At 26.1% G+C, this 17,300-nt stretch overlaps 1 protein-coding gene across 1 annotated transcript; it reads left to right on the plus strand.

Moving 5' to 3' along the window:
• Positions 1–6,330: 6,330 nt before the first annotated feature.
• Positions 6,331–9,448, plus strand: LOC124944441 (ABC transporter F family member 4). Its single transcript, XM_047484693.1, has 3 exons — positions 6,331–6,457; positions 6,764–6,814; positions 7,061–9,448. Exon 3 carries the CDS (start codon positions 7,074–7,076, stop codon positions 9,237–9,239), a length of 2,166 nt encoding a protein of 721 aa, XP_047340649.1. The 5' UTR covers positions 6,331–6,457; positions 6,764–6,814; positions 7,061–7,073; the 3' UTR covers positions 9,240–9,448.
• The last annotated feature ends 7,852 nt before the right edge of the window (positions 9,449–17,300 follow it).

A 17,300-nucleotide genomic window follows, 5' to 3' on the forward strand; every position in this document is an offset into this window, starting at 1 on the left:
TTTTTAAATATATCTAAAAACAAAATAAGAAAATATTATCTAAATAATATATTTAAAATTCCAAATAAAAAAACAATGATATATTTGAAGTTTTCTTAATTTTATTTTTAAATAAATAAGAAAATATTTTCCAAATATTATATTTTAAAAGAAAATATTTTCGAAATAAAAAACTTTAAATATATTATTGTTTTTTTATTTGAAAAATATTTTCAAAATAAAAAACATCAAATATATTATTGTTTTTTATTTGGAAAATATTTTTTTATTTATTTTTAAATATATTCTTTTTTTAAAAAAAATATTTAAAAATAAAAATAAGAAAAAAATCAAATGAAAAAATAATAATATATTTAAAGTTTTTTATTTGAAAATATTTTTCAAATAATAAAATAATAATATATTTGAAAATTTTTAAATAAAAAAACTTTAAATATATTATTGTTTTTTTATTTGAAAAATATTTTACATTTAAAAATATTTTCTTATTTTTATTTTTAAATATATTATTTGAAAATTATTTTCTTGAATAAAAAAATATTTAAAAATAAAAATAAGAAATATTTTCTATGTAAAAAACAATATATTTAAAGTTTTTTTATTTAAAAAATATATTTTTTATATATATTATTTGGAAGACTTTTTCAAAATATAAAATATGGGTGATTTTAATAAAAAACAATATATATAATATATATGTCAAAAACTTTTCACCTTATTTGATTTCGTTCGATCTTAAATAAATGTAACTTAATTTTTTTTATCTTTTTATTTATATTTTTCATTCTTAATTTTATTTTTAAATAAATATTAAAATATTTTCCAAATAAAAAAACTTTTATAAAAAAAAAATGTTTAAAAATAAAAATAAGAAAATATTTTCTAAATAAAATATTTTAAATATAAAATATTTTAAATATATTATTGTTTTTTTATTTGAAAATAATTTCTTATTTTTATTTTTAAATATATTATTTGAAAAATATTTTATTAATTTTATTTTTAAATATTTTCTTTTTAAATATTTTCTAAATAAAAAAATAATTTATTTGAAAAATATTTTTTTAAAATATATTTTTTTAAAATATATATATATATTTTTAAATATATTATTTTAATTAAAAAACTTCAAATATATTATTCTTTTTTATTTGAAAAATATTTTCTTAATTTTATTTTTAAAAATAATAAAATATTTTTCAAATAATATATTTAAAATATTTTTTTCAAATAATATATTTAAAAAAATATATTTTTCAAATAAGAAAACAATAATATATTTGAATATTTTTATTTAAAAAATATTTTCTTTTTAAATATATTATTTAGAAAAAAATATTTTTTATTAAACTTATTTATTTCTTTTCTAATTAAGTATCTGTTAACTCTTCTATGTTAAAGTTTAAGGGCAATCCCTAACTTGAAAATGTTAAAATCAAAAAAATATTATTTAAATAAAAAATTAATAATATAAAAATATTTTCATTTTAAATAATATTATTTTAAAAATATTAAAAAAAATAAAAAATAAAAAACAATAATATATTTGAAGTTATTTTATTTGAAAAATATTTTTTATTTTTATTTTTAAATATATTTAAAATAAAAATATATAAAAAAAAAAATCAAATAAAAATATTTTCCATAATATATTTAAAGTTTTTTTATTTAGAAAATATTTTCTTATTTTTATTTTCAAATATTTGAAAAAAAAAATTCCAAAATAAAAAATAAATAATATTTGAAGGTTTTTTATTTGGAAAATATTTTCTTTCGAAATAAAAAAAACAGTAATATATTTGAAATATAAAAATATTTATTTAATTAAAAATATAAAAATATTTATTTAATTAAAAATATAAAATATTATTTTTTTTATATCATAATTATTTAATATATATAAAATATTGAAGTATATCTTAATTTAACAAAATATAAATGTCTAATATCTTATTATATTAATTATATATATATATATATTTAAAATATTTGTAAATAAATAGTTGAAGACTCAAATATTCTCTAATTAAAAATAAAAATTATCAATTAAACATAAATAATATAAGAAAAAATCTTTAAAATATTATATATTAATAATTGATCAAATTAAATATAAGCATGAAAATTTGATATATCATCATTTATAATAATATTAAAACAATATTTTGAACTTTTTAATTTAAGATAATCTGAAAAGATATTAAAAATTAAATTAGGGTTAATTTTACCTAATTAGAAAAATTAAGTCATATTAAAAATTAAATTAGGGTTAATTTTACCTAATTAGAAAAATTAAGTAAAAATTCAAAAATAACTTCAGAATAAAATATTATATTTATTTTATCCAAATTAAATATGAAAATGGTTAAAATTTAATATCTTAAACATAAATTATGTATAATTTATGGCTTAAAAAATTAAATAACTACCCCCAAAATACTTAAAAATAAAATAAATAAACATAATATTTATTAAATTTATTAAATTGTCAAAAATATTTTTGTGTATTAAACTGTTGAAGAAATACGCGATTAATGATTAAAAATTCGATTTCAAATAACCTTTTTGTTTAAAATATAAACGGATAATCTTATTTGGTCGAAATTATATTTAAAATTTGTTGTAGGATTAATTGCCATAAGATCAACGTTGAATTTTCATTTAGTGTCTAGGAATGCGCCACACATCTAGTTGTAATTAAGGAAGCGCGCACTCGGGTTCATACGAGATCAACTAACGGGACGCTAACCCCGCAAGCTCGATTGACCTAACGCTAGACGGAACGCCAACATAGCGTTCGTTTAAACAAAACGACGTCGTTCGTTCGTCTTCTTCGTGAACTCCAGAGGCCCGCGACGAACGTCGACGATTCTTTTAAATGACTTCTCTCCTCCGTTTCTCAACCTTATCCCTCCATTTTTTCACCAACGTTCATGTCTCTACCTCGCCTTCAATTCCCATAGGATCAATAGTCAAAGCTCATACCCTATCTAGGTTGCCGAAGACGAAAAAGAATTTAACATATACGATTTTAGAAGAGAAATTTAGGTAGAATTCGCCTATGATAACTGACATTGTTTGGTAAAAATATTCACCAAATATCATAGCTTAAATCGAAGAATCAACAAGAACTTCGGTGCTGTTTTTTGTTAAAACTTCTTCGGCGAGCTAAGCTTCGATCTAGGGCTTGGAAAAGCTTTCTACACATCATTGGAGTGTTCTCCAATTGTTGGTAAGCTCCAGACCCATTATAATTATAATTATGATTTGAAATTTGATTTTTCCAAGTTTTATCTGGTTGATCATATTTAGGGTTTAATTTTGCATTTTTTTTGTTTGAAACCAATCTCTAGATGATTTATAAACTTTATGTCGGAAGAGATTTAATCAATTCAACATAGATCGAAAAAACCCAAATTTGAATTTCGAGTTCTTGAGTTTTTAGGCTTGAATTTTGATTTAAATAGTTGCCTATCATGTTTGTATGTTTGTAAACATGTTAGATGATTTCCAAATCATAAAATCAACATCTTGATCATGTTTGATTTAAAGTTTGAATTTCGGTTTTGAAAGTTATTGTAGAGCTTGTATGATGTTATTATTTTGGTTGTGTTCGACTATAATCATCATTTTAAAGCTGTTGGAACAAGAATTAGGTGATGAGATGACCTAAATCAAAAGTTCCTAAATTTTGCCCCAAAAATGATTTTGAAAAATCATTTGTTATGAATTTCAATTGATCGTGTTTAGGGTTAAGGATTATGACCCTTTCATTCATATGAGTATATTGCGACTAACCGATCATGATTTCATCAATTATATAAAAAAAACCTACAATTCATCATACCAAATGAAGAACACTCAGTCCCCAACGATCGAATCGTGTAGAACCGGGATCGAGAAACGGTACTGAGAATTATTGGTCATAACCAAAACCAATTACCGAGAAAATAAACCTATGACCGAGACCAATGACCTTTGTTTTTGAGTTAGGACTGAGACCTAAGACTGGTGTTCTTAAGCAACAACCGAGGAATTCGATCGAAGATTCTAACCTAGGACCGAGACTACCAGATCCCACGACCGAGGAATCTAGACCTATGACCAAGCCTCCAAGACCTAGGACCGAACAATCTGAGTTCGGGATCGAGCCTCCCAAACCCTAGGGTCGAACCCTCCAGTCCCTCGCCGAGTGTCCCGAGCCTCGATCTAGACAACCCCCAGTCTAGACCGAGCTCGTCCGAGCCCAGATCGATCAAAATAGACCCAAGCCTTAGGACTCCGGACCTAAGACCTATTTGGTTCCAATTTTCAAAATCCAAAATTGTTTTTGTAATTTTGGATCCCAATTCATTTTAAAATAATACTGAAAGGTTAAAAAATGATATTTAAATATTTTTGAGATATTTTCTATAACAAATATCTTGTCCAAGGCCATGTCTGGAATTTATTTTTAAATTTTAACATTTTTCTGACATTTTTCAGGTATTATACTTAATCTTATATCAACGCAATCGCATATATATCATTCTAAATAATTTTGTACAATTATTTACGTAATCTAAATTTATCATTGTTTAAGACTCCAGACTACTAATTAAATAAAATAAATGTTATAAATAAATCTTTTGATAGCCAGACTTTTAATTAAAAAAAGAAACCGTATTTTGACGGACGCGAAAAATATAGCGTGAAAGCCCTTTCCCGAGCGTAACCAAAATATGAACACTTATAAAACTTTGTACAAACTACGTTTATACACGTACTTTTTACTGATTTTTCTGAAATCATTTTCCGGCTCTGTTTTTCAAATAAATAATCTTTAAATTAATCATGTTTAGTTAATTTAAACTGTATCAAGTCAAATCCCAAATTATTAAAATTTGAATAAAATTGATTATTTTTACATAGTTAATTTCAAAAACTCCTATATACGATCAATTTTTTTAAAATAATATTTACATTAGAAAAGATGACTGACACACAAATTAAGGTTGAAACACATTGAGCCGCACAGGATTCCCGTATTGCCACGTGTCGTTCAACCACGTGCTAAACTAAGAGAGAACCATTCTCGGGGATTATAAACGTTTTACTTAATAACATATTATAACATAATATAATTTTTTTTAATAATTTTTTTTATTAAAATATTTCATATTTATTTTTTTTTTATTTTTAATTTTTTTTAAATATTTTTAATTTTTTTTTAACTTTTTATATTTTAATTAATTTAATATTATTTTATTATTATTATATAATATTTAAAATTAATTATATAAAAATGATATATTATTATTGTTATTAAAATTATTTTATTTTAAATAATTGAATAATAATATTATTCAAATAATTGAATAAATTTTTCAATAAATAATTTAAATATTTTATTATTAGCAAATTCAAAAAGGACCCGATCTTAATATGACGACCTTTGTTTGTCCTTAAATTTCAAAACTAACTTACTTGTTATTTATTCTTAAACTAACCTAGAAATTAATTTTTTTTTAATTAATTAGTTTATTTATATTATACTCATTATATATATATATATATATATATTTAAATTATTATTTTTATATATTTGATATATTTAAATTATTATTTGTATAATTTAAATTATTTATATTTTGATATATATTTGAAATTATTATTTTTATAAATTTGATAGGATGATTGTAATTGTTTTTATGAATGATTAATTATTATATTGTTATGGTTAAGATATTTTAAATTTATTAGTATTTATAAATTATTTATGAGAATATTAAATTAATATTTATTATCTTATATAAATTAATAATTTAAATATATATAAAAATATATAAATTAATTTTATAAAAATAATAATTTCAAATATATATCAAAATAAAAAAAATTTAATTTATACAAATAATCATTTAAATAAAAAAAATATATATATATAATAATTATAATAAGTAAATAAATATATTAATTAAAAAAAACTGTTTTAGTTTAGGAATAAATAAAAAAGTAAGTTTTTTTTTAAGTTAAACGAAAACAAGATCTAACCAGTAATTGTGGGGCCGATTTCTTTATTGCCTAAAAAAGTTCCAATTATCATTTTATTTATTTTAATATTTATATAATATATTTTATAATATTTCATTTACTTTTATATTATTTTATTTTAATTAATTTGAAATGTTTAATTTTAATTATATATATTTATAAAATTAAATAATTTATTTATAATATGAAAGTAAATGATTATATTTCAAACAAATTTTGACACGTAAGTGTGTGAATATCTCAATTAAGATGAGGAGTTTATTTAGAATTTATTCCATATATATTTTAAACCCTAAATATTTTTACCTTGTTTTTCTTCAGCCCTTTTTCTCTCCCTATCTCCTCTTCGACGGGAGGAGAAGACGACGACAGTCTCACTGGAATAGGGAAGATTTGTCTCTCTATCTATCGTTCATTGTCGGAGGTATGTTCTTTCTCCCTCTATTCTATTGAAATCAAAATCGAAGGAAAGATTCGTTTCTCCCTCGTCTGATTATTTGATAACGAACGATTGAATTGGATTTTGTCGGATTAGATTGTTTGAAGTTGTACGAAATATCTACTTCGTTTGAGAGTGTTTCAGATTAGGGTATTAACTAGATGAATTTAGGTATTCACATTAGATGTTTGTAACTTTCAGATTAGGGTATTAACTAGCATAGTTAACTTTCAGATTTGTTCATATTAGAAGTTTGCTGATTAATCGATCCTTATGATCTTCTTTTTTCAGGCATACTTTCTTTCTCATACCTTCTGATCATCGATTTGTCACTTGATTCAGGTATGCAGTCTTTTAAGCAGAACTTTTATGATCTTGTAATCTTTGTTGATTGTTAACTTTGGTTTGTGGGATTACATGACCTTATATTTAACAATTTAGTTGAGTTATTGTTTGATAGAATGATTTTCTATATAGGAGTGGTTGTAGTTGGATGTTCTTCTGTTCAAATATTGTGAGGTTGATGATTCACAATATGACCTATTTGTGTTGATTTTTTTGTTTTGTTTTCTGTTTCTTCTTAACCAGAACGTTTAGTGCAATGGGAAAGAAAAAAGCTGATGAAAGTGGAGCTCCATCTAAGACTAAGGGAGGCGGTAAAGACGCTCAGAAAGAGGTGAAGAAACTTTCTGTTTCGGCCATGCTTGCTAGCATGGATCAGAAGCCTGACAAGGCTAAGAAGGGATCTTCGTCTTTAGTCTCAAGCAAACCCAAGGCCAAAGCACCTCTTAAACCTTCTTATACGGAAGGAATAGACTTACCTCCCTCGGATGAAGATGAAGATGATGATGTCTATGTATCTGAAGATTTGCCACAGATCGGTAAGGAGTCTATCCGTAACCAGAGAGAGGAAGGAAAGTCGGTTGAAGTTTCTGTAACAGATAAAGAAATAAAGAAAAGGGAAAAGAAGGACATGTTAATTGCTCATGCTGTTGAGCTAGCAAAACAGGAGGCGCTCAAGGATGACCGTGATGCATTCACCGTTGTTATTGGTAGCCGGGCCTCTGTTCTCGACGGTGATAATGAGGCAGATGCAAATGTTAAGGATATAACTATAGAAAACTTCTCTGTATCAGCTAGGGGGAAAGAACTCTTAAAGAATGCTTCGGTTAAGGTATCACATGGAAAAAGGTATGGATTGGTTGGACCAAACGGTATGGGAAAATCAACTCTTTTAAAGCTGCTTGCTTGGAGGAAGATTCCTGTTCCTAAAAACATAGACTTACTTCTAGTCGAGCAAGAGATCGTGGGGGATAATAGAACCGCTATCGAAGCTGTTGTTTCTGCTAATGAAGAGCTTGTGAAAATTAGGCAAGAAGTTGCAAAACTTGCAGATGTAGGAGGTGATGAGAATGATGATGATGCTGGAGAAAGGCTAGCCGAACTGTATGAGAGGTTACAACTGATGGGATCGGATGCAGCTGAGGCTCAGGCTTCAAAGATTCTTGCTGGTTTAGGTTTCACCAAGCAAATGCAAGCCCGCACTACAAACTCTTTTAGCGGAGGTTGGAGAATGAGAATCTCGTTGGCTAGGGCACTTTTCATTCAGCCGACTTTACTGCTTTTGGATGAACCCACCAATCATCTCGATCTGAGAGCTGTTCTCTGGTTAGAGGAGTATTTAACCCGATGGAAGAAAACCCTAGTCGTGGTTTCCCACGATCGTGATTTTCTGAATACAGTATGCAACGAGATCATCCATCTCCACGACATGAAACTGAATGTATACCGCGGGAATTTTGACGCTTTTGAAAGTGGGTACGAGCAGCGTCGCAAGGAAATGAACAAGAAGTACGAAACTTATGAAAAACAGCTGAAAGCTGCAAAGAAGACTGGGAATCGCGATAAACAGACTAAAGTGAAAGACAAGGCAAAACTGGATGCGAAAGAAGCCTCTAAGGGTAACAGAGGAAAGAATAAAGTCGACGATGACGATACAGTACCCGATGTCCCCCAGAAATGGAGAGATTACACTGTTCAATTCCATTTCCCCGAACCGACTGAACTAACCCCGCCGCTCCTGCAGCTAATCGAAGTCAGTTTCGGTTATCCAAGCAGACCGGATTTCCGCCTTTCGAATGTCGACGTCGGTATCGACATGGGTACCCGTGTCGCTATTATCGGGCCAAATGGAGCCGGAAAATCAACTTTGCTCAATCTTCTTGCCGGAGATCTTGACCCTAGCGAAGGCGAAGTAAGGCGTAGCCAGAAGTTGAGAATCGGACGATATTCCCAGCATTTTGTGGATCTTCTAACAATGGACGAAACCCCTGTTCAGTATCTTCTCCGACTTCACCCGGACCAAGAGGGGCTGAGCAAGCAAGAGGCAGTTCGAGCTAAACTTGGAAAGTTTGGTCTCCCCAGCCATAACCATTTAACCCCTATTGCAAAACTATCGGGTGGACAGAAATCCCGAGTGGTGTTCACTTCTATATCTATGTCGAGACCACACATTTTGCTGTTTGACGAGCCGACGAATCATTTGGACATGCAGAGTATCGACGCCCTTGCTGATGCGTTGGACGAGTTTAGTGGCGGGATTGTGTTGGTGAGTCACGATTCTAGGCTGATATCTAGGGTTTGCGAGGACGAAGAGAAGAGTCAGATATGGGTGGTCGAGGAGGGAACCGTGAGGAAATTTCCAGGTGTGTTTGATGAATATAAGGAAGAGTTGTTGAAGGAAATCAGAGCTGAGGTTGATGATTGATTATTAATTTCCTATCATTTTGGTATGGATTTACTTTTGGTTATGTAATGCAATAAATTGATAAATACTTACAAACTTTGTTAAATTGTGTTTTTGTTTCATGAGTTTATTGGGACATCGATTTTCGGAAGACAATTTTCGGGTTGTTTTATATGTATAATCTTGTATTTTTTTCATCAAAGGATAACAATTGAACTTGGTTTATTTTTCTAATCAGCCTCTTACTAGTTACATTCTTTTGTTGTGCTCATAATTGAAGTTTCAAGCCATTGAAAATTTAATTTTTTGTGTACAAATAAATTGTAATTTAACTATTTGAAGCTAGAATTTTGATGTCCAGTTAAAAGGATTTAATTTTTTTTGCATAACCAATATTAATTATTTAAAACAAACCATTTAAATAGTAGACAATTAAATTACTAAACTTTTGAAAGATGCATAAAAATCAAATGTCTATGAAGTAGAAGTGTACTTTTTATGAAAAAACTATAGGATAACTTTTGTATGTATTATTGAAGATCAGGGGCTTTTATTTCGAACTTCTCTCATCCTCCACAATGATAATATTTTATTTTAGTTGGTATATATAATAAAAGGAAACATTGGAGAAATATAATTGGATTTAGTTAGTTAATTAATTATTAGAAGCTGCTAATGACAGTTCCACAGTCTTTGCTATCTCAATTAACTTAATTTGATGGATCATAAACACTTTATAAAGCTTAATTTATTTAAATCATTATCAACATCGACGTCTATAATTGAAATATATGAATAACTTGGTCTAAAATCACGATAACAAATATATTATTATATAAAAAATTGGATTTATTCCATAGATTGATAGTATAATGATGTATTTATAATTAAAGTTATTTTAATAAAATAAGATAATTGTATTTTTTTTTTTCTTTTTGGCTAATTCATTTAATTTAGAGTTGGATTTCAATCTATTGTTTTTTTGCTTGTGATTTTAGTGTATGGAGTTTCTAGAAGTGATGTATTAAATTAGTAAGAAAAATACATATTTGGTCCTCATAATAATTCATTTTATATTTAGATATTTAATTTCGTTTTTCTAATTAATGTACCCCACATTTAATTAAAGAAATGCTAAATAACATAACCCGATAAAATTTATATTAAAATATGATCCCCTAATTCGTCTCTTGCAAAGAAAGTTTTGTATTAAAATTGTAGCAAAGTTTCATGGCAACACTTAAATATGCTTAATTAATTAAGCAACCGTGTGGGTTATGATAACCCATTTGTTTTATGTTAATAATTAATTAATTTGTGATTTAGAGGCCATTGTCGCGGACAAACGAAGATTATTAATAAAATACAGCATTAGACGACACATGTACGCGTAAGCTATTGTCAATCAAAGATTAGACAAAGACGACCCAAAAAATTGTATTAACATGGTGATTAATTAATTTTAAACGTTGTTTTTGTCATTTGTATTGACTTGTGTATATATTGCACCTAACTAGTTTATTTGCATAAACATTGTTAGGATTGATATGTTTTATGTTATTGAAATATGTTGAGATAATGGTCATGACCTTAATGATAAATATTAATAAAGAACAATATAATTTTATGTTATTTATAGAGTAGCATATTAGTATCATTCATAAGTGGATTTGAACTAATTAAGCGGGATAAAATAAACTATATGAACTAAGATACCTAGTTGGTATGTAAATTAAATGGTCTAATAAGTGGGAAAGTGGTCAATTCAATTAAATTTCAACAGCTAACAACAATTAAATGTCATTATAGTTAATTAATTTAGTGTTTATTTATTTATTTATACACATGTTTGACATCTCAAGATTAAGGATGGAAATTGAACGCATCTGAGAATCTGAGAATCTGAGAATACGTCCTACCTCATTCTACCATTCACGTCCTGTTCAGTTTCGAGAAATCCTTGTAGGCACTGTTATACTATATTATCTATAAAAAAAATGATAAAATTATATAAACTAACTTTTAAATATAGTATAATTTGAAATTTTATATTATTATAAAAAATAAACTTAAAACTTTTATAAAATATGAATAATAAATAAATATATTAATGATGTTATATATTTTATTGTGTTTATTAATGTTATTGGTAAAATCGAGATGAACACCAACACCATTACCGCCCTATTCACGGTCAACAACGGGTCAAATCGGAGAAATTAAGATTGAAACCGCGATGCTGAATAATTGTCATCCTTACCCTAAATGTTCCTTAATTATTCACACTGCTAATTTCATTGTAAGCATTGATTACAATCCAATCCAAACATAATCAATTTCAAATCTTATAATTAACTTTTCCTTGACTTTGAGACTAATCAATAATTAAGAGATAACCTTATATTAATTAACTACTAACTACTGCCAGCTTCTTCATTTTATTTATAGCTAATTAACATGCTCAAAGTATACAATTAAATGTATCACCTAGAAGGGGAATATTAATTCAGATTTTACTTTATATAATTAACAAGCATATATTGAATTAATGTTCAATAGCAATGACCACAGTTGTATATATATATAATACTTATAAATAATGACACAAAAGTTTAATTAATTTGTGTTTATAAATAAACCAATACAAACGTCTACAAATCGGTGGATAACAAAGAAAAAAGTATGAGTTTTTGTGAGTTCTCAATTGAATGAATTAATTTCATCAAACCAACCTCTTTTAAATAAAATAGAGGATTATATTAAAAATAATAATAGACGACGCGATAAATATCATTCATAATAATATTATTATTATCACATTTTCTCAAATTAGTTTGAAAATATCAGTAAATTAGATCGAGAACTAATCGCCCTCCTCGAAAATTTAAGAGTTCGATAATTATCATACCCATTAGGCTACCCCGCCTGCCTCAAAAATATTTTGTATCTATAAGGTTGTTTTTCGTCATTAAAAGAAAATTATCATAGTAAATTAGGTAGATTTTGTTTGTTTATCTCCGTCTTTATACGTGTTTGTGTTTTTGTTCTTATTTTCTTGTTGGGCACCTTTTATTTTTTATTTTTTTATTTATAATGTTATTTTTGTGTAGGTGTGCTTACAATATTTTCATTCTACTACTAGCTCTAGGGAAAATTTATACAATTCATTTTAAAAAAAAAAATACTACTAAGCCTAGGGTCCATTCTGAAGATTTAATTAAAGCATGAATATTGAATAGAGAGAGAGACATGATGCATAGAAAGGTGCAACTAAAAGATGCGAAGAGATCCCAAAAAAGAAACTTCTTGGCTTTGGCAGCCTTTTCTAACCTAGCCATAGGTTCGGTCAATAAGGGCTAGTTATATATATATATATATATATATATATATATATATATATATATATATATATATATATATATATATATATATATATATATATATATATATATCCCCCTTTTACACTAATAATTATCATCTAATTATACATTAATTCCTCTATAATCATCTCTTATTCATATCAGTATCATCAAATTATATGATATAATATGAATAATAATAATAATAATAATAATAATATACAGATATAGGCCATACAGGAGCATATATATATATATATATATATTTACTACTGATAATGAAAACAATTATTATTATTATTCATATCATATAATTTGATGGTACATGTAAGTTTGTTGGAAAGAGAAGCTTCTTGTGTTTGCCAATTATTGCACCCTAAAAATGATTTTTTAAATTAATTGGATTCAATAATTATCTATACATTATAACAATATATATTTAATAATTTGAATACAAACATTTAATTAATTCATACCTAAAAAAATTACTATAGTGTTTTTTTTAATAACGATCTAGCATCATTTCATTAAAAATCGCTTAAAGATTAAAAAAACCTACCTGAGTTTATGAATTAGAGCAAAATAAAACATTTACTCTAATTTTTAAATAACGGAATAACAAACAAATGATATGTCTATCTCCTCAAACAAGACTTAAATATAACTTTCAGATAATTAAAAAAAATGAATTATGAACAAATGGATTGGAGAACAAAACCAAAAACAAATCAAACTAAGAGGAAAAACCCCCAAAAATAAGTTATAAATAATTTAATTTAATAATATTCTAATTTCTAAACTAATCTTGAAAGTTGAGACCATAAATATTCCAAATCAAGTAGTCATAGAAAATATTCTAAATATTTACTCTTCAATGAAAGAAAAAGGGTTTTAATGATAATTGTTTATGTACCAACTAAGTTTGTAACAATCAAGGACAATATTATAAATTGACCGAAACAAATACAAAAGTAATAAATCCACCCAATGGGCAGTTATTTCATATTGAAATAGAACCCGACCAATTTTCACACGAGAACAATAGAATCTTTCATTTCATTTATCTATTTGTCTATACAAATTACAAACAATGTCATTAATTGTCAAAAATAATGATGCTAAAAATCTCATTATATATAATAACATGTATCATGCATGTGAACAGGTCAGTACATTAATGCATGTGTATGGGAATAAATAGGGCATGCATGTGTTTTGGCATTAAAATAACTCATTTTAACTAAGTCTCAATATTCACTTCCCAACCATAACATAATTTATAAGCAAAAGAAAAAACACTTAAAAAATATATATTTTTTGCTTCTTGGGTTATATATTAAGAGTTTGACTGTGACAATCTCTGCATGTAATTGCATCAATGTAATTTTTTAATAAGTTTAATTCAAAAGTTTACAAAGAATTTTCTTTCAGCCTATATTGACTATTTCAAAATACCTCTATAATTTTATTCTAGAACCTGAAAAAAAAAAATTAATTACCCTACAAAAATAGACAAAACACGAAAAACTCATATAGAGTCGAAATACAATAGAATCCAAAAATACAAACAAATAAACCGAAAATAATCATTCAAACAAACAAAGTAAGACTGACCACAACAAAATTTCCATAAACACAATTATATTATTATTATTATGGTAGACACTGTTTTTTTATTTCTTTTCAATTGTTTTTATCATTTCAACAATAAAATAAGAAATTGCATCCAAATACAAATTAATATTTCTGAGTTATAATTAAAAAAATATTCGTTGGGATATAGACATCCATTAAATTCGTGAAGGGTCCCTAGCTAAATCATAATTAAATTCAATATATATATTCTTTAGGATATAGACATCCATTTTATTATCCTTTGGGAAGATTATATATATAGATTGCAAGACTTTTAAATTAAGTAATCTATTTTAGTTAAAATATCATTAATCATTTATTTTCTTATAACATGACAAAACTAACCCCAAAGTTTTTTACTCCCAAATTGTTAGTGAGATGTTTAACTAGGATTGATGAGACCATTAATTTATAAATTAATTTTATTTATTAACATATATGCAATATGAACATGTCATTTTTAAATATATAAATTAAAAACAAATATAATATATATAATTAGCCTGTTTCTATATTAAGTGGTTGTTTAATTTTCAAATATGTTCAACGTCATGATCTTTTATATGGAGTTTTTTTTTATTAGTATTCACAGTCAGTTAAAAATAATTTTAGAAAAAAAATTGAGAACATCTGTTTGGTTGGTATACTACATCACTCTTCATTTTGTGAAACTAAAATGAATTTGTCTTTAAAGTCACGCACAATAAATTGCAACATTTGTAAATATTTTAAATTTTACAAATTTGTTGTATATATCATTTAACAATATAGACAAGATTTGTGGAACTCAACCATGGTCCAAACTCCAAATTCACCGTGTTTGGTCTCTTCTTTCCAGCCAATTCTCCTAATCCCCAACTTTTCTAGTTAGTTAATTAATTAGCTTCAACCGCTTTGAACATTAATTATGGTTTAAAATAACAAATAATAATTGGTTAAATTTATTATTATTAGTCAAAATTTCAAATTGTTTGCTTTTTTTTTTATTTATTAAAATGTCTATATATAAAGCTATCTATCAATATAAAGGTTAATTTAAAGTATATCCCAGTTTTTAACTTTTTCTTTTTTGGTGAAAAATCTTCAATTTTACTTTCCATTTTGTAATATTTTACCAGAAAAGTAAATGCTTTTGAATACAACATATATATGCCATATAGTTTATTAGATTTGCGTGCCCTTAATTTGAAATGCATGATGATCCATCTTCAACTTAGGTATTTATATTAATTAATTTGAAATATAAAAATATTGAATTAGTCATTTAACATGCATCAAACCATATGTAACAACAACAGTATATGGTCACCATCAATATTGATATGGAGAATGATGACTAGCTTGGAGAAACAGTCATTCCTTCCTTCCTAGTACTACTAAAACATATATATGTCATCTAGATCTCTCTTCTTCTTTTTTTAATAAAAAAATTAAATAATTAATTTTTTATATTGATTAAAAAAAAAGAAAGAAAGAAAGAAAGGAGTGTTGAATATTAGGTGGCATAATGAAATGAAATGAATAGAGTTAGGTAAAAAATGGTATCTAAAAATGGGCATGAATAGGGGAGAAGAGTAAATGGAATAGGGTTTGATCAATAGAAGCAAATGCATCAGAGATTGATATAAAATAATAAGTCTGATCTGATCATACAAACATAAAAGGCATCAAGATTTTGATCAGGAGCTAGACTAGACTCACAGAGATCATCATAGGTGCTGTGTGATCATCATCATCATCATCATCATGGTTTTTAGCCAAACTTAGACTGGTCCACACCTAATTAACATATATGGACCACCCTACAGGATATATGTATATATGACTTGTAATATTGAAGATTAAACTTTGTTTTTTTATTTTACTTTTGTGAAACAATTCATAATTGTGTAACAAACAAAAGTTACCCGATTTCTCTGCCTATGATTTTATTCAAATCAATATAAAACCAACTTCTTCATTGTTTATTTATTTTTTTTCTTTTCTTTTTTGATTTGAGTTATGTTTTTTTATTTTGTTTTAAAAAGTCAATCTATATTAAAGATGATAAAAATCGTTTAAGCACAACAACAAAACATTACATAAAAAAAAATAAGTTATCGAGCTTGTATGTTCTCGAGAAAATGATAACTTTCTAACCGATTTTACCGGTTTTCAGAACGAATCTCATAAAAAGTTATTATAATATCATTATTAATGATACGCATTGTATAATTATAACCATTGAAGATTCAACAATTTCTCTAATATCAGATAGTTCATTATAAAATAATTGAGATTGTAACTCAAATATGTAGACATGTCATATCAGTCGCATGCATCAAATCCAAACTTCTCAACAACTACTCAAAGACTTCAGCATCATATGAGAATCTCAATAATACTACACAAAAGACTTCAGCTATAGTCAGGGCCGGCTCTAGGGTAAGCTCGACAAGCCCCGGGACTAGGGCAACCCATTTCCCAGAGCAGCCATTAAATAAAATAAAGAAGAGATTTATAATATTTTATAATCATAAAATGGTTTAGTATAGTAGTTTAGGGTGAAAATTTCTGGTCATTAGTTCCAATCTCACTTAAACTTAATTTTTTTTATTATTTTTTTAACCGTCAAAAATCATGTTTTTTAGGCTGGGACAGCCCAAAAGTCGAGGCCGGCTCTGGCTATAGTTAGTCACATTCAGATAATTCAAAAGTGTAAGTAGTCGATTTAACCTCTTCATTACACATACAACTTAATATAATATAATTTTTTTTTATGACATATCATCTTTAAAAATTTCACAATGAATATCGATCTATCCAAAAAAAACATAAAAAAAACTTTTGTCTGAAAACTCTCAAAACAATTCTCTAAATAAAAATAATAATACAAATTATAACAATGTCTGGTTTGAAACTATTCATTTGAGTTAGATTATGAGTTTTGGTTATTTATTTTAAAAGAGGCACATGTTTTGTATTGGTTAAATATAATTTGTATATTTTTAGTATTAGTTGATTAATTAGACGAGGTGGTTGTTATTAATTAATAATAATTATAAGAAGAAGATAATAGGATCAGGGTGACGTGAGCAATGGTTTCCCT

The sequence above is a fragment of the Impatiens glandulifera genome, chromosome 7 (genome assembly GCF_907164915.1).
Source record: "Impatiens glandulifera chromosome 7, dImpGla2.1, whole genome shotgun sequence".
Taxonomy (NCBI): Eukaryota; Viridiplantae; Streptophyta; class Magnoliopsida; order Ericales; family Balsaminaceae; genus Impatiens; species Impatiens glandulifera.